The sequence below is a fragment of the Lethenteron reissneri genome, chromosome 30, assembly GCF_015708825.2.
Source record: "Lethenteron reissneri isolate LAM-NWPU_2019-01 chromosome 30, ASM1570882v1, whole genome shotgun sequence".
NCBI lineage: Eukaryota > Metazoa > Chordata > Hyperoartia > Petromyzontiformes > Petromyzontidae > Lethenteron > Lethenteron reissneri.
In genome coordinates, this window is record NC_083808.1 from 6,170,531 (window position 1) to 6,185,001 (window position 14,471).

Sequence of the window (14,471 nt, forward strand, 5' to 3'; positions counted from 1 at the left end):
CCAATAACAACTGTGCGTCCGATGCAAATTCCATTTAGTAGTAATAGTATTTTGATTTAAAGCTTTCGTGACTGCAGGGATTCATATTCTTGGTTCTTTCAGTAAAGTCACGTAGAAGGGAAATAATAAAATAATAATACTATTTCTTTTTGTGTTTGATATTTTTATTATTTCCCTTCTACGTGACTTTACTGAAAGAACCAAGAATAGTAATAGTATTGTTTTAATGCTATTTATACCTGTTTTCGCCATGTAGATACACGTATTTGTGTTCCCCAGAGTGAAATGTCAGTGTGTCAGCTTTACGCCTGTGCTGTTTAGCTCTCTTGATTTGTTTTCGGGTTGTGCCGCATTTTGTCCGGTGTGACGTCTGACTTTCTCAGGAGCTTCGCTATGCTGGGCATCACGTGGTAGAACCTGAAACCACTTCAGAGAGCTACTGGAGCCCACAATGGATTGCTCCCCGACTCCGTTACTATTCTCCCGTGATTTTCCCAGCATGACTATGCTCATCCTGTTCTGAACTGATACAAGGCATCTCTCGGAGTCGCAATGGTCAGCTATGACTATGCGCTGAACTGAGACAGTTTGCGGAGCTACGTGATGCTGTTATATCATGAACTATGGCTGCAAAATGGAATACGGCTCATTTGTTTGTATATTTGGCATGTACCCCTTTCTTAGAGCACACAGGTTATCATGAAGTTGCTCTGTCTACGTTTCAGAGATGGGTAGAGTTTAGCAGTGGGCGGCAATGTGCCATGCAGTTTTCCGCAATTAAGTTATTTACGAATATTGCTCTCATTGGACTGTGACGCACGCACACACGGCTTACTCGTTTTCAAGTAACGTATTCGGGATCTTTAAATAGCCACTGTGAAGCAGACAGCGTGTGTATTTGGTTAATACACCCGCAGCATTAACCAGGGCGACCACATAGCTGGAACCACAAACCTCTGCGACAAGCAGAAAACCCGATATCGCTCGACTAGCCATGACATTGTACCTAGAGACCGTTGTGAACGACATTGCACTCCAAGCTATGTGTAATAAAGCTCGTTGAGGCAACTTCTGGATTTCGTCTTTTATTCAACTTATCTTACAGTTTACTCCATGCTGCTGATAGGCAGCGTGAGAGGGACAGATATAGAGAGAGAGACGCACTGCCACGTGGCAACTCGGAGCCCCGCTCCCACGTGGCCTCCCCCCTCTGTTCGTTTCCGTTCTGACCACGTGTTGTTCATCTCTACCCCTATTTAATACCCGGGTCACGTGGTACGTTTCCGCCAATCCTCGTTAGCCTGCATCGAATCTTCCAGGCTCCCTCGTCAGCTCCCGGGACCACGCCCCTGACTCATCTCCCTATTGGCTGAGGCCAAAGCCAGCAGAACCAATCTCCATAGCTGTCACCCTTCCATCACGTCAGGGCCATGCCCCTAGGCTTCCCCCCATTGGCTGTAAACCAGGACCGGCAGAGCCAATCACCATGACGAGTTGTGATACGTTAGTGAGCCGGATATAGTCTCATATTACATATGTATATGCCCTGAGCAGCGAGCGAGAGAGCCCCCCCCCGTCCTCCCCCCGAAGGGATGTGCAGTGCCGGGGACCACTTACGATGCGGATGGATCTGTGCGCGGCGCCCGCGTGCGACTCGGGAGGAGGGTCGCACACCGACTGGTAGTCGTAGGACTCGACGCGCGAGTACACCGCCAGTCTGTGCATCTCGTGGAACAGGTGGGGGTCCACCTCCCCGAAAAACTCGCCCAGCTGCGCGGTGAACGACATTCGGAGTGGGAACAGACGTGCGGATTTGGTGTCTTGCACAAACAACAACAATCACCTTCACTCGACCATTAACTATGGAGTGGCAATCAAGGAGAGTAGGCCCATCGAGGAGATGGGAAGCGGTTAAAACACATTCCTGCGGAGAGAGCTGGTAGGAACGTTGGGTTGCTCTGCCAATGGCCAGGGTCAACGGCGGCGTGGTGTATTCCGCAAATATGCCCGACTGTGAGGGCGGGCACAAGCCGGCGTGAGTAGGTTAAATGTTGAGTTTTATTAGGGCACCACGGGGTGACCAGCCCCTCCCCACCCAGCCCCACCCCTCCCACCCCCACCCAGCCCCACCCTCCCCACCCAGCCCCTCCCCACCCTCCCCCTCCCCACCCAGCCCCCACCCTCCCCTCCCCACCCAGCTCCTCCCCACCTCCCCTCTCCACCCAGCTCCACCCCTCCCATTTTTGGATGCACGACGGACGGACACAATAATCCCCTGTGGGCTGGTGGAACCAGGAGGTTCCTACCAGTATCAGTTCGTATGCAGGAGGTGCTAAGGTGGATCGTTGCATTCTAGGATCGTGAGAGGTGGTGGTGGCTTATTGAGGCCTTCATTCAGAAATATAATTGACCATGCCTGATGATTACGATAACAGAAATATACAGACGACCAAATCACCCAGAATGCATCTGATCTTGTCAGATCTCGGAGGCTAAGCAATGCTGACCCTGGATAGTGCTTGGATGGGCAATCACCATCCACAGATTGTCAAGTATGAAAAATAAAATAGGTTTTACCCTATACATTGTCTTTCTACTGTTCGCCTTTTGGCGTTCTCTGGTCTGACTAGGCTATAAAGAAAAGGCCATCTCTGGTGCAGGCCAATCAGTTTCAAAGACAATGCCATATATAATTATCAGAGCATGTTTGTTTGTATGTATGTTCACCACAAATGCGCGTGGTTAACGCAGACTTGATTCCTTGCAAAATGTATCTACGTGATGTTTGAACATCTTAACACCTTCTGTTTTATTGCCAGAGAGGGTAAAACCTATTCTTATTTTTCATACTTTGACACCGGCAAAAAAAGGCCCCAGGATTGTCACAGGGCCTACGGGCATTCGTGGTGGGCAGCAGAGAGCAGTGCCGCAAGACCCATTGCTGCTCTCACGTGTCTGCTCTGTGCCTTCACCAGCCGGCACTGTGATGTCGTTTGATGAAATAACCCACGTGACCTTCACCAACACTCACCCAGCAACGGATGGACTAAAGAGCCGTATATAACAGAATATGTGACAGGTTGACATTTTGGGCAACGGCCCTTGCTGTGGTACAGAGAGAGGGTGGAGAAGTTTAGCTGACTGAAAGCGAGAGGCTGCACTTTACACTATGGTGTACTGTGAAAATGAAAAGTTTAATTCACATTTTTGACTTAAACCAGTTAAATGTTTTCAAACTTAAGAAAAAGATTGATACGTTAATGCCCACCAATGACAAACTCATTATAAGTCAATTAAAAATCATTATTTGACAACCTTGTTAAAACGTCTCAATTGCCACAATCCACCAGAGCGTTAAGCACAATCCCTCTGACCCCATTTATCTCTGCTCTGAAGAATGGCCGATACCATACACATCAGCTTGTTACACACTTATCTGCTGTAAGCCAGTGCTAACGATGAGTACTTATCAGCTGTCTGCCCATCTGTCTTGTCTGTAGAGCTGGGGGGGTCACGATAACTTTCACAAAGATGATCTAAAATACACAAAAGACTTACCCTGCAGAAATCTGGTGAAATGTATCAAAGGGTTGCCCAAAACTTGGGTGATTATAACCATCGCTTAAAGAATAAATGTTTGTGACAAAGGCATTTAAATCATCGAGTTATGTCGTGTTGTTCTGTGGCTCAGCAGGCGATGTGATACATCGCTAATGAAATACTTCCAAGGACTAATGCAAGCGCTGCTACAAAATTCATGCATATGTACACATGATCTTTCTCCTGTCTTGATTTGTGCTCGCGATTGAAGACTAATTTCTTTCGAACTGCTTTTAGTGTTTAGTTTATTGTTCGTCCCCCGCACCGACGAGTAGCACGGTTGGCTATGTACGGCGCGAAAGAAGTTCAACATACATAAGTGCACCACCGTCAACAGAGAGACTAACTTATTTTTTCTTACTATCTTCCATTCAGACCTCCCGTTGGAAATTGATGCTCTCTCTATAGCTAATCCATATTGGGACCTTTGTTGTAAATTGTATACTTTTAAATTGATTTATGAACTTTATTTATGCCTGAGCTGTGTGTTTTTACGACAATTATTTGATTACACAGTTTCTCTACGTGATCTGAATGCATGAGCAACATGGCTTTTGCAATTAGAATGCACATGAAGAATGTTAACCATATTCAGCTGCCTTGACAGGACACATATTACGAGTGTTGCATTGGTTTGCACATTTGTGAATTCCCAAAAGATAATTACTTAACACAGTCCTGCGGAGGGAGCTGGTAGGAACGTTGGGTTGCTCAGTCAATAGCCAGGGTAAACGGCGGCGTGGTGTATTCCGCAAATATGCCCGACTGTGAGGGCGGGCACAAGCCGGCGTGAGTAGGTTAAACGTTGAGTTTTATAAGGGCACCACGGGATGACCAGCCCCTCCCCACCCAGCCCCACCCCTCCCACCCCCCCACCCAGCCCCTCCCCACCTTCCACACCCAGCCCCTCCCCATCCTCCCCACCCAGCCCCTCCCCACCCAGCCCCTCCCTGCACGACGGACGGACACAATAATCCCCCGTGGGCTGGTGTAGGCAGAGGTTCCTACCAGTATTAAACTGAGAACATGACCGTGCTGCGCTAGTCATTTGTCAGTGCACCACTATTACCTTCTCTTGGTGAGATTCTTGGTTGGAAAAAACGAGGAAACCTCCATCATCCAACACCACACATTCCAAGATCTGCGAAAATGTACACATCCATCAACTCAACGCCCCACCATCATCATAATTGAACAGTAAACTCAACGCCATAATGTGTATGTATGTATGTTGAAATTCTTTCGCAGCGTACGTAGGCAACTATGCTAATCTGAGGTGCGGGGGAAGGATAACAAACTAAACACAAAATGCAGTTCCAAAGAAATGAGTTTTCAATCTAGATTTAAAAGTGCATAGGCCAAGTGGCTTCCCAACATCGGAACAGTGTTGCAAACGGCCGCAGAAGCGCATCTGAAGGCGTGCAATGCGGCGACCGTCTGTGTTCGATGGACAGACAAAACACTGCATTTTTGATGCGTAGTGAGCCATGCCACATGGAAATTAACAGGATGCTTTGCATCTTGTATTTATTACACTGGTCAACAACAAAAAAACATTTTTTTCTGGCCTGGACTTTTGCAGCTGTTTTAGACTAATTTCAGGGTGCGGATTCCAAATCTGATCTCAGATTTGCTCCATCACATCTCATTTTTATGCTATCGGCATACCCCATTTTCATTGATTTTACCCGAAATTAACTCTGTCACTTATGATTGCAAGTTATTGCGAGTCAGTGACTGCTCTAGTGTTAAAATATGGTGCTGTATTTTTAGGATAGTGTGTTTATAATATCATTTTATGTAGATATCCACATTCATTTAATATTTTTCTTCTGCAGTTTTTTATTGAAAATGAAATATTTGATATCTCAAAAACCTGATGTGATAGACAAAAACTGATGCCAGATTTGGAATCAGCACCCCAAAATTACCTTAAAACCGTTGGAATACCTTATGCCAGAAAAAGTGTGTTGACCAGTGTTATCGGGACTTTGGGCATGTTCTCAGCTCTCCAAGGCTGTAGCGACAGTACTCTGCCACCAGCTGCTATGCCAATGCAACCAGCACTCTGTACTGGGCGATTGTAATGCCACTCCATTATTTTGTTTATCCTATATATTGGAAACAAATGAGTTTTGCTGTATGGTAGAGCACTACCCACGTTCAATGGCATTATAAAATGTGTGTATGTGTTTTAATGGGATTCGTCTGCTTGCTTGATGAGGAGACAGCACTGGCCCTGGTAAATAAACTCCAAGCTCATGACAGCTGAGTGTGTCACGTGGTCAGGCTTGTTGCCTTGAAAAAAACACCCCGTCTTGTTATGGGAAGGGGCATGTTTCGCACTAGCGCAAGTAGAGGATATTTGCATTCTAGATTTGAAGCTTTCGTGACTGCAAGGATTCATACTCTTAGGTGTTTTCGGTAAAGTCACGTAGGTAAAAAATAAAATTACTAAAAGTAATAATATAAATAAAATTAAATAATAAATCACGACGTTTCGGAGGCAACACAAGTCTCCGTCATCAGGTGGGACCGTCACAGCTAAAATTACTGCATCAAGTGAGGCAAAATTCCAAGAGACCAGCCCTTAAATACAAGTTAAAGGGGGAGGGGCTTATCTGAATGTGGTACCAGGGAATGGAACGTGGGGGCGGTGGGCGGGGCTACAAGAGAAATTGGTCAACGTCGTCAATGTACAAGAGAACAATCGGTGTACCTCGACCTAAACCGGTGTTGGTTGAGAATCCAAATACAAAAAAGCAGTACTGTTAAACGCTGGGGATGTCAACACTCGGTAAAGTAGAAAAGTACCTGTCAAATAAGATTGTACAAATATGTGTAGTTAAATCTTTTTTGCATGGTTAATAACATCTTTCCAATGATTACTCAGTTTGCACCCATCATCACGGTTGAAGTTATGTCTGTATTTGTAAATCTGGATGGCTTCGTGTACAAACCTTTAATTGCATGTAAATGCTCTGTGTCTTGAGTGGCGCATTGTTACGCAGCTGGCAGAAACCGAGACGTTCAATGTTCCCGGGAAGACTTAGGGGATTTCCCAGAATAGCAAATCTCAACAAAAGATAACTCCACTGGAACACCAATATAGGTGGCAACCCTTAGTTGCGGTTTAGCTCAGCTAAAGCAGTGTTTGAAGACAGTGGGCGAGGGTTTCTGGAGGAGAGGCATCCTCTGAGAAAACACCGTGGCCATGCATGTACAGTATGTATGTTGAACTTCTTTTGCACCGTACGTAGCCAAACGTACTAATGTGGAGGTGCGGGACATGGTCAGCTTCAAAGGTTCCAAAATGACACGAACACTTTTTTTCCCTTGTGGGGGTTTTGTCAAATAAATTCTCATACACAACTAACGTGGAAGTACTCAAAGGAATGACACAAATTTGCGGCTAGAAAACCCCACTTGAGAGATCATACGAATATTGTGCACCTTTTAATAACCAGGGGGAGGCACTTCACGATCAACCAACTATTCCAGCAAACCAAATACTGCAACCAATCAATGAACGCAAGGGATATTTGACAACAGAGGCGAGGAAATGACACTAGGTTGGGTACTTAACAGCACCATTCCATTTAACAGTTGTCAAAGAAATGCAAGAGTGGAAGGTGGAAGCTTTCACGTGGCCCACTCTGTTAAGTGATACATAACGATTAGTGCCGTCAACCGGTGAACAGAACATCGATCAACGATCTCCCGGTCTCCAAGGCAACAACAGAAACGCATTTTTGCCTCTACTTATCACAAGTGACTTGTATGCGTTTTATTTGCTTGCAAAAGAAAAAGGGGAAAGTGTATGTCTTCTGACACGCTATTAACTTACATTACTTTTGGAATCGCAGTCCATTTCACAAGAGTTGTCCATACACTGCAACATCTAAAAATGGCACACGATTAGACAAGCATCGCACGTATAAATAGCAACGCAACACAATACAATTTTTTTTGCTGTCGAATGCAAATACTGCCGAAATAAATGTACGACCTTTTTTTGATTCTTGCCTCTGTCTGTCTGATTATTGGTGAGGAGTCGGAATTTGGGCACCCAGAATTCGGGATTCAGCTTCACTCCGACCACTAAACACAAACACCGAGAAAAAAAATCCATGCAAAGCCTAAAAGTATCACCTTGAATCGGGGGGACACATGACGTTAATTGACAATATTAACAAACATTGCAGTCTCTGCATATATAGATTAGTAAAATAAAATGTAATGTGTAATCGGATCGGTTAAGTGATATAACAGCATAAATTATCGTCTTTTATCCACTGCTGGATGAAGGACTCCCAAACCACATGCAAGTGAGGGTGGTGGTTTGACTGTACTTCACCGAGCCGGTGAGTGAGAGTTGGTGAAATAAACAGGCATCCCAAGACTGGTTCATATAAACAACGATTAAAATTTGTTTTATTTGACCAGGTAAGGCACACGAAGCCAAATAGCGCTTTTTCAGAAGTGACCTGGCCACAATTGATAGCTCAATAAAGTGGCCTATCATGTGAAAATTTATAGCAACCAAATACTCTCAGCACATGTTTATAAATGTGGATGGAAAAATCGGAGGACCCGGAGAAAAATCCACACGACCACGAGGAGGACATCCAAACTCCAAATATCCAGCAGGCGTCAAAGTCGGAATTGAACCCATGACCTCCTGTATACCAGGTGAGGTAGATAACATCTTGCCACTGTGGGAATTGAACCTAAGCCACTGGGTTCAAAGCGCAGTGCTCTATCCCCATTGCAAGTAACACTCCCAGCCCAATTGCAATATTGCAAAAAAATCCATTAATTCCAAAAAAAGTGAGTGTCGTTTTTTTTGTTCAAAATCCAGAGACTCCGGCCCTGCCAAGCGCTTCACCTGCAGGTCGCAGGCTCTTGCCATCGATGTTGACGTCGACAACGCGTGAAGCCAGGATTCCCATGGACACGTTGGCACCATATGCTTGCCTTGTGGCTGAAAAACACAAAACCCATAAATCATAGTATCTTGGATACATGTTGTTAAGTGCTTTCCGCTCTGATGAACACTAAATGATTTTCTAAAAGACGAAAGGTCGCAGAGAAACTTATGGATGGACATCACAACCACCGAGGTGCGTCGACTCTGAGCAGCTGAATAGGCTGGGAGGTGGGAGGGTGGGGGCAGGTGGGGGCTCAAGACTGGTTCAGACAGCCATGGTCAGGAATCAAAAGCAGGTTCACCGATTCACACTGCACTGCGAGAACTAGAGTCGCAGCTCCATCCAAAGTTGTAGGAAGGAAAATCCCAATAACAGCAAACAATGTAGACACGTAGTCTACATGCTGAAAAAAATATAACGTTCTAAAATATAGCTTGACATTACTTTAATACAACGAGAAACAATTCTATGAAATGAAACTTGTTAAAACTGTGTAATGATGTTTCAATACATGTGATGTGTACACATTACAATGTGTATGTTTCATAATTAGGGATAAAATGTACACTGACATTCCAGCCAACTGGTCATACAAATAGCTAAAGGAACTGATATACTTCTGATTCAATAAGCAGCTTAAAGTGAACCCTAATTCGTCTTGAACACGGATGTATGGGTGCTTGTAATTAGGGGGATATAACGACGCATCGATTACATTTTGATTCACACACTCACGATAGATCCGTTGGACAATAGCACACATTCTTTTTTCATATGCATTCATTAATTGTACTTTATTTCACATGGCCCCTGCAGACAGTTAAGAGGTGCCACAAATTGAACCGTGTAGCTGGCGTGGGAATTGAGAGTTGTGTCAGAAATAGAATTATAATATATAACTGATTCTTGAATTGAATTGTGACCCCCAACAAAGGTGACAATCGATTGCATGACAGCAGAGGTTCACATTGGGTTGGACCGACTGACAATGGTACCAGTAACTGCTTGTTATCCTGTGGTCAGACTGCCCCCTGCTGGCTACAAAGTGTAATAAATCTCGTTGAGGCAACTTCTGGATTTCGTCTTTTATTCAACTTATCGTACAGTTTACTCCACGCTGCTGATAGGCAGCGTGAGAGGGACAGATATAGAGAGACGCACTGCCACGTGGCAACCCGGAGCCCCGCTCCCGCGTGGCCTCCCCCCTCTGTTCGTTCCCGTTCTGATCCCGTGTCGTTCGTCTCCACCCCTATTTGATACCCGGGTCACGTGGTACGCTTCCGTCAATCCTCGTTAAACTGCATCGAATCTTCCAGGCTCCCTCGTCAGCTCCCGGGACCACGCCCCTGACTCATCTCCCCATTGGCTGTGGCCAAAGCCAGCAGAACCAATCCTTATAGCTGTCACCTTTCCATCACGTCAGGGCCATGCCCCCAGGCTTCCCCCCATTGGCTGTAAACCAGGACCGGCAGAGCCAATCACCGTGACGAGTTGTGATACGTCAGTGAGCCGGATATAGCCTCATATTACAAAAGTATTTAACAAGCCCTTCTTCAATCCAAGCTGCATTCGAGCACACGCACCCCGAGACAGTACAGTTACTCGAATAGGTATGATCCATTTCAAGATACCCTAATACTTCCTAATGACCCCCATTACTTTAATCTCCGCAGGTGATTGACTAATGTGAAAGCGACGGCCCCGTATCTCACGGAGGGGAGCACTGAAGATTGAAAAAGTGCATTGAGATTGGTGGGAGACGTGTCGTGCCTTTGAATGAACATACAGTCTGCTATGCTGCATAATTTATCCCTCTATGACAGTGGCGGCTCCTGCAAAATCTCTCAGGGGGGGCAAATGTCTGGATGATTGATAAGGATAAGGTCCACCCATGCAATGGATAAATTAACAGCTTAAGCATGTAAAGGCAACTTCACTTCTTTAATATTAATGAAAAATAAAGTGACTCTTACAATACATCTTGTTTGTTTCTATACTCACTATTAATACAATCCACTCAAGTTTATTTTATTAAAGATTCCACTAGGTGGCGACAAATTATATTGTTGGATGAAACGTGCTTACGTATGATGACGTAAGCACGTTAGTGCGAGCCCTCCCGGAAGCCATAGAGAATGCATTGGAGCGCCCGCCGTTCGAAAAAAAAACATCTTTGAATGTAAGTCTATGGGGCCACTCGGGGCGATTCTCAGCCGGAGTGAAATTGCCCAAAAAGAGGCGGTACTCCACAGAACGTGACATGACGCTGATTGGACTATATCCAGAGGCACCGTGACGGCTAGCGTGACTCTGTGGTTGAATGACATTGGTGGTGCGTCGCCCAATCGCCCTAATGAAGAAACCGCCCCTGCTCTATGATTTTAGTGAAGTGTCTATAAATGCATCAGTCCATTTTTAATCCAGCGGTCCAAAACAATTATGCATCATTATTAAATCTTAATGCTAACACACGTAGCAACTTTAGGTAATTCATTTATTGAAAGTGTGACTGGCACATTGTTGAAACGTGTTAATGTACTTGCTGAAAGTTACCTCCGAAATGTGTGGCCCTGTAGATGAATGACTTGTTGTCTAAGCTTCTCTTGTAATAACTGGATTCATGCGGTTCTGGATTTTCCTCCCATTCATCGTCACTGCTGTGAATTAAAGATTACACCAAATAAACACACGCTAACATGTCTAAAATATGATCATTACGCATGATAACATTTACAACATTACAAACACAACTGTGAAGTCTGTAATTGAGGATAATTGTCCTTCATTTAATGTAAAAACCTATAAAAAATAATTATATTTTACACATTTTCCAGTACTAGTAACCCAATTTTTCACGTGTCACGTGTCCCCTGATGTGTTTAATATTAAAGAGTGTAGTGTTTGTGCAAACATTACACAACTTAACTCACATTTCAAGTCCTAATTTAAATAATGCTTCTATACAATGGTGTTTTATCTGACTTCATATTTTTATATTGAAATTGACCCAGTACCTGTAAGGGTATACCCTTGTAATTCCACCATCCGTAGCCACAAAGAGTGTTAGAATGCCCATGCTGTAGAGATAAATGCATAAAGTCACGTTACAATAGTTATACAATTCCGTAACAACAAAAACACATCTTGTAACTCAAATATACAGTCATTAAAGTATTGAAAAAGCGAACATCCAAATTATATTTTCTATTCTTGCGTATGGCAATATGTTCCGGAGATAAATGCCAATCTTGAAGACTGCTAGCGACGAGAGGGTTTCAGGAGAGAGTTCGTGTAGGTTGGCTGCTCCAACGTTCAGGGAGCGCAGACCACACTGGTTTCTTATTTGGCCCATAGTTTGGTTTGTATTTCCATAGCCTGTGGCTTGTCTTTCATGTTTCTATTCGTGAAGGAGGTGTGCGCATCGGCCTGTTGATGGGCTCTGATGCGGTTGATGGCTACACCTGTGTCTTTCGTAATGTCAAAGCCAGGAGGCGCGATATTTGAGATATCCAAAGAAGAACAACGGCGGGCCACTTCTCACCTTGCTATATTTTGTTTTTGCCAATGCGTTTGAGCCAACTTTGCAGTGATCCCAGCATCAAGAATGAGGTTGTATATCATATCTGTGTTGCCTGAAAGTGAAAGAGCAACCACAATTTAAGTTATTAAACCACCAACAGTTGGCTACGTACGATGCAAAAGAAGTTCAACATACATAAAACAAACGTAGGCTTTCGCGACCAATAATAATCATAATACAGGTTTATGGGTTAGATCGCGTTATTTATAAATGTGTCGTAACCCTCCACCACCCGGCACGGCCAATCAGTATAAAATGTGTCACATTGACAAAAGACAAATAGTTCATTATTTTAGCTCACTGGTGTGTTGAAGAGTGCATCCACAACATTTACAATATTTGAGTACGACGTTTCGCTGGTAATTACATCAGCATCATCGGGCAAATTGCCAGAATAGTGAAGCCCTCCACCTGCTCCCAGTCTTAAAAAGAGCAGCAGCAGGGTGACGTCATCATTCAACCAAATCAGGTGCAGAGATCAGAGGCGGAGAGGGGGGTAATTATATAATATATTAGTAATCAATTAATTGTCATGATTAGTAATTAGTTGTAATGCGTATTATTTAATAACTGAAGCCAATCACTATACCCAAGCAGGTGCCTAAATCAGATGGTGGCGGAGGGGGGGTTATTGTAATTATATACTACGTTAGTAATCAGTCAATTAGTATGTTTTTCCCCTATAAGGAATTGTAATATGTATTATTTAATAATACGCTTCCAGGCCACACTAGGCCTGTAGCAGTAGGAGCGATTAAAGTTATTTGTATTTATCTCAATTTCAATGGGTTCTCTAATTAGTCTTGGCCAGAAATAATCATTTTACACAACACTTCAACGTTATCAAAATCAATTGAGTGGCCTTGTTGGCAAGCATGTTCTGCCACTGCCCACAGTTGTGTTTGAGATAATTTAATATTTCTTTGGTGTTCTTTTAGTCTTATGCTGATGTTACATCGCGTCTGTCCAATATAGCATCTGCCACATAAGCAATTAATCCGATATACACCTTCTGTTGATAATTTAGGTAATTCGTCTTTAGTACAATATAGTTTTAGAATTTTGTGTACTGTACCAAATCTTACTTTAATGTTTTGCAAAACACGGGCTAATGTGTCAGTTACTCCTGAGATATATGGTATTATAATTGTTTTAATAATCTGATCACTTTTAGCAGTGTTGCTTTGCGATCGTGATTTGGTATTCAGTGCTCTGTTAATTTGAGCATTATTGTAGCCATTCTGTCGTAGTGCTTCTTTAACATGTTTAACCTCTCTCCATAGACTTTCACCATCTGACACTGTTTAGCCCGATGTATGCGCGTCTTGATAAGATTTCTGAACTGGGTGATGATGTGAATCTGCATTCAGATAGGCATCAGTGTGCATTCCCTTTCGGTAAACGCTGTGTGTTATTTTGCCATTTAGGCCATGTCCAAGTAAAATATGTAGGAAAGGGAGTGTGTTATTCACCTCCGTTCCCATGGTGAACTGGATGGCCGGGTTTTGTGCATTTAGATGATTTAGAAATGCTTTAAGTGTATCTTTACCATGTGACCAGACAACCAAAGTGTCATCAACATATCTAAACCAAAAAGATGTGTTTAATGAACTTGAGGCAAGTGCTCTTGTTTCAAAGTTTTCCATGTACAGATTTGCTATAGCAGGAAATAAAGGAGAGCCTATTGTTGCTACTTCCTTTTGTTTAAAGAAATCACCTCTCCATAAAAAGTGTTATTTAAACAATGGTCAGCTAAATTTTGATTTAAAGCTTTCGTGACTGCAGGGATTCATATTCTTGGTTCTTTCGGTAAAGTCACGTAGAAGGGAAACAATAAAATAATATATAAAACAATATTGTTTTATATTTGTATAATTGTATTGTAAAAAAAAATGTTGTTTTATATTTTTCTTATTTTATTGTTTCCCTTCTACGTGACTTTACCGAAAGAACCAAGAATATAATGGTCAGCTAGTTTTTGGAATTTCTTTTGCTAAACCTGTATTCTTTACTAGTGTATCAAGTAATTTAACGACTCATTAACTGGAACCTTAGTGAATAGCGAAATCACATCAAAACTCACCAGAATATCACGAGGGTTAAGTTCAATATCTTTAATCACATTCACAAGATATTCTGAATTTCTTATGAATGAAGATGTCCTACCGATATAGGGCTGTATTTGTTTAGTTATATATTTTGCTAATTTATATGTGGCAGAGCCAATTGTATTTACTATGGGTCGTAATGGGATGCCGATTCTATGAATCTTTGGTAGCCCATACAGTCTAGGTCAGGGGTCGGCAACCTACGGCTCCGGAGCCGCATGCGGCTCTTTACGGGCTGCTTCTTGACGATAT

The 14,471-nt window shown here is 43.3% G+C and overlaps 1 protein-coding gene across 5 annotated transcripts in view; it reads right to left on the minus strand.

Moving 5' to 3' along the window:
* LOC133349455 (voltage-dependent calcium channel subunit alpha-2/delta-2-like) overlaps positions 1-14,471 on the minus strand; it is a 151,368-nt gene that overhangs the window by 12,766 nt on the left and 124,131 nt on the right. For all 5 annotated transcript variants that reach the window (XM_061562928.1, XM_061562924.1, XM_061562923.1 and 2 more), the window contains 8 exons: positions 12,073-12,163; positions 11,546-11,608; positions 11,085-11,188; positions 8,489-8,584; positions 7,610-7,701; positions 7,448-7,501; positions 4,670-4,741; positions 1,618-1,770 (listed from right to left, as the gene is read on the minus strand). In XM_061562928.1, the coding sequence (XP_061418912.1) occupies positions 1,618-1,770; positions 4,670-4,741; positions 7,448-7,501; positions 7,610-7,701; positions 8,489-8,584; positions 11,085-11,188; positions 11,546-11,608; positions 12,073-12,163 (725 nt within the window). The remainder of the gene's footprint in view (positions 1-1,617; positions 1,771-4,669; positions 4,742-7,447; positions 7,502-7,609; positions 7,702-8,488; positions 8,585-11,084; positions 11,189-11,545; positions 11,609-12,072; positions 12,164-14,471) is intronic.